Below are 8,771 nucleotides of genomic sequence, written 5' to 3'. Positions count from 1 at the left end.
CGTTCTTTTAAAATTATAATATTATTTTAACCGTTTTTATGTTTTGGAAATTTTTTAATGTCCGTAAATTTTGTTTTCGTAAATCTTCCGTATTTTTTTTGGTATAATTACCGTATTTGTTATTATAAAACTCCGGTATATTGGTAAAAGGTTTCCGTTTCCGTTTGTGGTAAAAATAACCCGTATTTCTTTTAGTATTATGTTTTCGTAATTTGGTTTTCGGTTAAAGGCGTCGGCCCTGCCGTTTTCCGTTTTTTTTCGGTAAATAATTTTAAAATAGAATTTTAATAGGAATTTTAACCATTTAATTTGCCGTTTGTTTAATATTTTGTATTTAATTCCGGATAATTATGGTTTTTATTTTTCAAATGTTCGAATAATGGTTATAAATTTTTTATCGTAAATTTGGTAATTAAATTCTGGTCCATATAATTTTTGTGAAAAAAAGGCCCAAAAATGCAACCGTTTTTTTTCGTCTCGCTAATTAAATTATTTTCCGATTATATAATCCGATACGTCGGTTTCGATTTCGAAAGGTTTTGTTGGATTTGGTATTTTAAAAATTAATTTTTTGGTTATTACGTTTTGTAATTGTTTAAAGGTCTGTTATATTTATTTTATCCATTGGAATTTTAAATTTTTTTAATTATATTGGTTAATGGGGTAACAATCGCGCCGTATTTTTTAATAAGTTTTTTGTAAAAATTTACAAATCCGAAAAATACCCGAACGTTTTTTACGTTTTGTAATTAAAATTATTTTTTTATTGTTTGGATTTTCGATTTTTCCATCCTAATTTTTCCAGGAATAATAATATATTTTAGGAAATTAATTTATTTATTATAAAAAAAACATTTTTCGGATTTAATTAAAAATTTATCGTTTTGCAATTTTTATAAAATTGTGTAAACGTATTATTTATATTTTTCCAACGTTTTGGAAAAAATAAGGATATTATCTAGGTAAATAACGACGAAAATGTTTAAATATTTCCGGAAAACGTGGTTAATTATAGTTTGGAAAATTACTGGGTGCGTTGGTAAAACCGAAAAACATTATTAGGTATTTATAATATTTTCGTCGGGTGCGAAACGTTGTTTTTCATTTTTCGCCTTTTTTTATACAAATTAAATTATATGTTTTTGTTACTAACAATGGTGCTAACAGGGGATATAGGGGTAAACCCTAGGTGCGGCGTGGTAAATAACCAGTGCTAAAAGCGCTGAATAATAGGTAGAAATGCACTATAATTTTGGTACTGATAAATAATTGGTTGGGGGAGATTTTGCTTTATTTCCCTTACATACTCTCCGACATCGAAGTGGGGGTCCGCACGCCAGAAAAGGTTCCGGTGCCGCGAATGAATTTCCGAAAAACTAATTTGTATGGGTTTTTGAAAAAACACCCTCATTTGCATACAAACCATCTCTGGGTTTGCATTTAAACGTTGACTTGGTGAAATTTTCAACCCGGTACAGGGTAGCTGACTCGCAGGTGCAGGGTGGGTATTAAACCCGGTACAGGGTAGCTAACCCCACTCGCTGACCTTTAAATTGCATTCCTGCATTAACAAAGTAACGGAATTCCACCATTCCCCACTCCACTTCGGCACTAAATAAAATTGGCTATATACAAATAAAAGTGGGCTTATTACATGCAAAATAATGCATATAATTAACACCCCCTCTCTTTTGCTACTTAATCCAAAAATAAAGTCGGAAAAGAAAAGTACGTAAAATAAAACCCCCAAAACAAAAAAAACAAAAGAAATTCCCCCTTGTGTCCCAACCCAACTCGAACCCCCGGTGCGAACCCCCTGGATGAATAAGCCCTTTGTACCAAACCCCCGATTGACTGAACCCCCGAATTGAAAAAGACCCCCAGAATTGTAACAACCCCCGGATTCGAACCCACGACCTACAGATTATAACCAACGGAACTTACTACTAAGCCAGGTAGCTAATCTGGCTGTTCGTTGTTGTGGATCCCAGAAAAGTTTAATATATAGGGTAGATTAAAAATCGCTAGGTCGCCCAAAACGCGAGCTAATTAAATTCGGATTCGACTTCGGGTATAAGGTCGGTATAAGTTGCTTAATAATCAACCTGAGCAGGGTAGGTTTGGGTAGATCGGTTGGTGTCGGGCTAACAAAAATCCAATAATTGCAAACAAAGGAGAAAAATGGTGGTAGTTAGCTAACGAACTAACTAGGTGCCCTACAATTCAATAGGTAAAAACTAAGTTTACAGGGGTTTTAACCCTATAAGCTCTAAAAAAACCTTGTGAATTGGAAGCGTTAGGGGCTTTGTAAGGCCGTCAGCGGGCATTTGTTTGGATTCCAGGTATTTTAGGGTCACTAATCCTTCCGTAACTAACTCCCTTACGTAGTGAAATTTTAATAACGTATGTTTAGTACGTTGGTGGTGCGTAGGGTTGTGTGCGTTAGCTATAGAGCCTGTATTATCTCCAAATATTGCAATAGGGCCTTTTACAGGTAGTCCAATCTCTGTAAATAGGCTTTTAAGCCACTGTGCTTCACGCAGGGCTTCCGCTAAGGCGTCGGTTTCGGCTTCTGGGGTGCTTAAAGCTATAGTACTAGCCTTTTTGCACTTCCACGTTATAGGGCCCCCAGATAGGGTATACAAATATCCGTAAGTGGATTTTGAATCTTCCCTAGCCCCGGCAAAATCGCTGTCACTAAAACCAAGTAATTTTAGGCCTTTAAAACCCCCAATCAAAGAGTTAGGTGGTAAATTAGCTTTAATTACCCTATTTCCGTAGCAGATTGCTAGGGATTTAGTACCTGCTAAGTAGCGAAGTAGGTTTTTAGCTGCCGTTAAGTGGATTGTAGTGGCTTTCGTTAAAAAACGAGATAACCATTGAACCGCAAAACCGATGTCCGGGCGCGTTAATAGCATTAAATACATTAGGGTGCCGATAATACGCTGTAACAATTTGATTTCTAGCGCATTTACGGGTTTGCCCCCACTATATTTTAGCACACCCGGCTGTAAGGGAACAGAAATAGGTTTGCAATCAGCTAATCCGAACGTTGCTAATGCTTCCTCTATATACTGACTTTGATGGAGCCAAAGCAGGCGGTTAGGCCTGTCCCTTATAATCTGAACGCCTAGAAAATAGGCTGCAGGGCCCCTGTCTTCCAATGCGTATATTTTGTTAAAACGGGCTTTTAAATCCTGAATATATTGCAATTTAGGACCTATTAGCAGGCAATCGTCAACAAAAGTAACAATGAAATGCTTGGATTTAGCATTATAAAAGACAGCTGGATCAGAGATTAGCGGCTTAAAACCTTCTGTAAAAAGTAGGCTTTTTAGCTTTGTTTGCCATTCTCTTGGGCCCTGTTTCAGACCGTATAGCGCCTTTTCCAACAGTATAACTTGCATTTCCTTTGGATTATAGCCCATTTGCACTAAAATTTTAGCGGTAGTAGGGCTGCAAGATCTAGCCCAATCGCTAAAACCCTCTGGAATTTGCAAATAAATATCTACGTCGGTAAGGTCACTATTTAAAAACGCACCGATAAAATCGATTTGTTCTATTTCCCAATTTTGTGCATTAGCTATAGCCAATAATATACGCCAGGTGGGCGGTATACTAGTGCTAGCAAAAGTCTCGATATAATCTAGGCCTTCGACCTGTAAAAACCCCCTAACAACAAGCCTGGCTTTATACTTTATAGGCTTATTATTTTCATCCTTTTTTAATTTAAACACCGGCCGGGTAGAGATTAGTCTACGGCCTGTATGCATTTTAATTTTAGGGATAAAACGGAAGGTTTTTGCAGTAACGATCTGGTCGAATTCAGACGCTAAAGCTGCTAACCATTTAGCACTTTCAGGGCTTTTTAGGGCCTGTTGGTAGCTATTTGGTTCGCCGTCTTTAGTGGGCTTTTTCTTTGTTTTCTTTTGGGTTTGATAACAAAGATAATGCACGTAATCGATATCCATAGGATCTGGGTTTTCGAACTGCGAATTTAACTCCATATTCTGTATTTTAGGTGCCGAAAACACCGGAACTTCCGTTATTTTAGGTGCTGAATTAGGCACCGCTACCGTTATAAGCTCTGGGGGGCGAACAGTAGACTGTACAGGCCAGGGAGGAACTGTAATTGCGGGAGGTAGGGGATTATTATCCACTGGATCCAAAGTTTTGGCGCTGTAGATTTCGTCTTCAGGTTCAGAATTAGAATCCCCCTCTAAATCTGGATTTTCCCCCTCTGAAATCTGTAGCGTTTCCCCTGGAATAGCCAAATTTTCAGCGGGTATACCCTCTAAAATTTTTACGGTAGAGGTTTTATATACGGCCCGTCTGGCGGGGGCGTAAACCAACGCTGTAGAATTGGATAAATGGGCTAAAAGCCTTACTGTTTCCGTTCGGGGAGCCAATTTGTTGGATTTTTGGCGTTTTTCCAGCGGTATAATAGCCTGGCATACGGTACCAATAACCCGATAATGGCCTAAATTAGGCCTGTGTGGTAATCCAGGTTGAAATTCGGAATAAAATTCCTCGTAGGGTGTTAACTCCCTGTTAGTTACCGCTGTACGGTTAACTAAATCAACCACGGCTGACAGTAAATAACACCATAAATATAGTGGTAGACCTGCCGCTAAAATGGTAGACCTTAGCCTATCCAAAATAACCCTAACGGACCGTTCCGTTAGCCCGTTTTGGCCATGGTTGTAGGGGTTGGAGGTGCTAAAATTAACACCTTTACTTGCAAACCAATCTTGAAGCTCTGTATTTACCTCGTGCCCCCCATCAAAATGAAATTTAGTGGGGTAGCGCCCGTACGTAGCTTTTAAAACCTTAAAAAAGCCTTTAATAGCCACTAAAACCGTAGGTCCGGCTTTATTCCGTAGTGAGATCGACCACCGAAAACGTGATTTTCGATCCACTAATAACAAAAATACGGGTTTTTTATTGTGAGGGTTAGGTTTAAGGGTTACTGTATCACCCTCTATGGAATCGAGGATATTAGGGGGTGTAGGGAGTGCCCCTTTATTTGTACGCCTAACAGAGGTGGCTTTAATGCAAGTAATGCAGGTAATAGCCCTAATTTTGTCGAAATTAGGTAGACCGTCTGCGTTTTTAGCGGTCTTTTTAAGCAATAACAACCCTATATGCCCTAAGCGCCTGTGCCATAACAGGGCTTTTTGGGCCTGGATTTCGTCACAATCGCCTGTAATTCCGTCTCCTTCAGCTGTTACCCAACCATCGGTAGTTCGATTTAGGCTTAAAGGGAGGTAATTTACAGGGGCCTGCACTAATTCCGGTACTAAAGGAGGTTCTAACAACGGATTTCTTGTGTGGGAAACCCCCTCTTTTTCGGTATTAGCCCCTTTTGTATTAGGCTGCTTAAAAGGGTCATCTAGCGGCTTACCGGGCCTACGGGGCCCAATCTCACGTGGATTTTCAGGGGTTTTTGCACTAAATTTCTGCATTACAGGTAAATCTACGGTTATATCCTTATTTTGTTTGGGATTTAACACTTCCGTTACCGTATTTTCTCCCGGTTCCGAATCGGTGTAGATTTTATAGTCGTCTTGGTCTTCAGGGACTATATTATTTAGTTTTACCTCCAACGGGGCTGCGTAGCCCTTTGTAACCCCCTGTAAGGTTAGGCTAGAGGCGGTGCTATATTCACCAATTACACAGGCGTAATTCGAAACCGTAGATGTAGTATTTCGAATAAGGATATCGCACCCTTTTACCTCCAAACAGAACGAATTTTTGGCGGTATTTAGGCGTCCCCACGCCTTGCGATCCCGATCGTACAGGGTATTTTTTAATAATACGCCCCCTGTATTGTAGTGTATTAGCCCACTAACGATATTTATTCCAAACGAGGGGATATATAGCACGTTATTTAACGTAACCTCTCTAAATTCGTCAATTTTGGAGCCATACCGGACCTGTATTTTAACAGTTCCAGTGCCAATAGGCCTAACAGGGCCACCTCCGGTACCGATTTCGACTGTTGAGCCGGGGGTATAATCGGTAAAAAATTGCTTATTTGCAAAGATATGGTGCGTGCTACCTGTATCGTACAGGACCGGGTAGCCTAGCCGTCGGGGCTTAGGGTCCCTATTTACGCCGCTTCCAGGCTTCGTCTTAGCCTTAGAATTAGTTGCTAATACCTGTGGTTTTAGCGTTTTACCGGTATAATCGGGTTCCGAATCCGATTCCGAACATAATTCTATAACCCCGCTAATAGCGGAATTAACCTCCTGTTGCAGTGCCCGGTACGGTAAATTACCGCCCGAATCGCCTGCCTGTTCCAGGGCGTTATACGCTGCGCAAACGCTAACGTCACCTGGAATCGAGCCCGTAAATAACTCGAAATCCATTGAAATCATGGAAGTTCCAGCGTTCGATTCGCTGGAATTGGAGGATTTATTATCTTTTGCAATAGCCGAATCCGAATTAGGGGTTGATTTGCCCTTTTTTCGTGATTTGGAGGTGCCGTCCTGCCCATTATTTTCCTTTTTAGCGTCCTTTTTAGCGCCTTTTTTCCCTGATTTTCGACCTTCAGCCCTGTAATTAGTGGCTTTGGCAGTTGTAGAGCCTGAAATCGAATTTTCGGATATAAGGTCCGCCATAAGGTATTGCAAATTTAATCGATCCGAATTTTGGCCTATAGCCTGCAGGGCCCGTTGGGTACTGCGTTGGCGTTCGGTCCAGGTAGGGAACGTCCCCTCCAGGGCCCGTAGGTATTGATTTCGTACATCGATAGGGCTAATTTGCACGTTGGCATTCGCTAATCTAGCTACCAGGGAATTAAAACGGCTGTTAAATTCTGGTATTGACCCTCTAAATTTCGAAAAATTTAGGGCGTGAAATTCCCGATATAGCGAGTCTCTGCTAATTTCGGGTGCAACGGAATAGCTATCTTCCAGGGTCTTATAGGCCGTTACAGGGCTGGAATGCCATGCAATGGATTCTAAAGGTTCCTTGGTTAGGCTGTCTTTAATAAGCAATAATAGGACTGATTGCTCATGTTCCGGTAGGCTATAGCCAATTTCAGGGTTGGAAATAAATTCCGCAGCTTTTATAGCCCTGAATTGTACTATAAGTGCCTGTTTCCACAGGTCGTAATTGCTAGCCCCTACTAATTTGCAATTTTCGGGGAAGGAAAATACCCGTTTTGATAGTTCTTTACCTATCCCGTCACCTAGAATTAGGTTACCGGGTGGATTAGGTGGTGCGGTAGCGGTATTAGCGCTAAAAATCTGTGGGTTGGCCTCCAGATTACCGCTATTGGGGGTATTAATACCCGCAATACCACTAAAACTAGTGGGTTCACCATTTTTCAGCGTCAACAGAGATGTTAACTGTTGAATTGTGTGCTGAAGTTGATCCAATTGCGTAGTTAACGCTTTTAATTGCAGGTCTTGCGCCTGTAATTTAGCGGTTAGAACTTCATTCGGGCTGGATTCAGGGCCCCTATCCGGTGGAATTGGGCCTGGGAGGCCCGACATAGGGCTGTCTTCCATTGTAGGGTGGCCTGAATTATAGTTAAAAACTAACCTAGTCGCCTAAGGGTAAATACCCCAATCTAGGATTTTCTATAGCCGTTTGCCTTCTAACGGTTACAGGCCTATACTTGCCAAATATAGGGCTTATTGCTATTTTCAATGATCGAATCCACTGAAAATACAGGGTTGGAATCCCTAAATCCACAATTAATGGGTGCCCTGGTATTATTTGTACCGATCCAGGTGCACTAGCGATCGAAAGTTCAATTCGCTAGGTGGGTGCAGGGTAACCTGCAGGGTAATTTGCAGCGTTCGGTTAGTGGATCACTGGGCTATTAGCGGGCGAATACAGGGGTTTTGGCCCTGACTCGTTAGCGCAAACCCTAATTAACGCACTAAAAATTTGAACCAATCGCAATAGCGATGCACAACCCATAAAAACCACACCAAAAATTTTGGGATTTGCAATCGAGCGAGCGCTGCAGTGCCTGAAAATTGGGCCTGAGTCAAACGCTAATATAGCGACCCCTCACTGTAATTACAGGGGGGATAGGTGCTAACGTAGCACCTATAACCAACAATTTGCACAAAAACAGCAATATCTTCGTCAATATACGTGCTGCGGATATGCGACAATAACCAAATTAAAGCCTGAAAACAGGGCTTTCCAATAATGCAAAGTGCGCTTTAGTGCACTAGCTAGAACCTTTCCGGGCTCATAACCTGTTAATAACAATGGTGCTAACAGGGGATATAGGGGTAAACCCTAGGTGCGGCGTGGTAAATAACCAGTGCTAAAAGCGCTGAATAATAGGTAGAAATGCACTATAATTTTGGTACTGATAAATAATTGGTTGGGGGAGATTTTGCTTTATTTCCCTTACATACTCTCCGACATCGAAGTGGGGGTCCGCACGCCAGAAAAGGTTCCGGTGCCGCGAATGAATTTCCGAAAAACTAATTTGTATGGGTTTTTGAAAAAACACCCTCATTTGCATACAAACCATCTCTGGGTTTGCATTTAAACGTTGACTTGGTGAAATTTTCAACCCGGTACAGGGTAGCTGACTCGCAGGTGCAGGGTGGGTATTAAACCCGGTACAGGGTAGCTAACCCCACTCGCTGACCTTTAAATTGCATTCCTGCATTAACAAAGTAACGGAATTCCACCATTCCCCACTCCACTTCGGCACTAAATAAAATTGGCTATATACAAATAAAAGTGGGCTTATTACATGCAAAATAATGCATATAATTAACACCCCCTCTCTT

General features: G+C 41.1%; 2 protein-coding genes across 2 annotated transcripts; both read right to left on the bottom strand.

Annotated features, from left to right (window-relative positions):
- Positions 1 to 1,185: 1,185 nt before the first annotated feature.
- MGG_17262 (uncharacterized protein) lies at positions 1,186 to 1,648 on the bottom strand (the record flags this gene model as incomplete). Its single annotated transcript, XM_003717506.1, has 3 exons — positions 1,186 to 1,244; positions 1,308 to 1,376; positions 1,534 to 1,648. Coding segments are annotated over 3 exons (243 nt in total), but the record flags the coding sequence as incomplete, so codon positions are not given.
- Positions 1,649 to 8,265: 6,617 nt separating this feature from the next.
- MGG_17261 (uncharacterized protein) lies at positions 8,266 to 8,728 on the bottom strand (the record flags this gene model as incomplete). The annotated part of the gene is made up of 3 exons (XM_003717505.1): positions 8,266 to 8,324; positions 8,388 to 8,456; positions 8,614 to 8,728. Coding segments are annotated over 3 exons (243 nt in total), but the record flags the coding sequence as incomplete, so codon positions are not given.
- Positions 8,729 to 8,771: the final 43 nt, after the last annotated feature.

This window comes from Pyricularia oryzae, chromosome 4 (genome assembly GCF_000002495.2).
Source record: "Pyricularia oryzae 70-15 chromosome 4, whole genome shotgun sequence".
NCBI lineage: Eukaryota > Fungi > Ascomycota > Sordariomycetes > Magnaporthales > Pyriculariaceae > Pyricularia > Pyricularia oryzae.
This window is presented reverse-complemented; position numbering and strand designations above follow the sequence as displayed.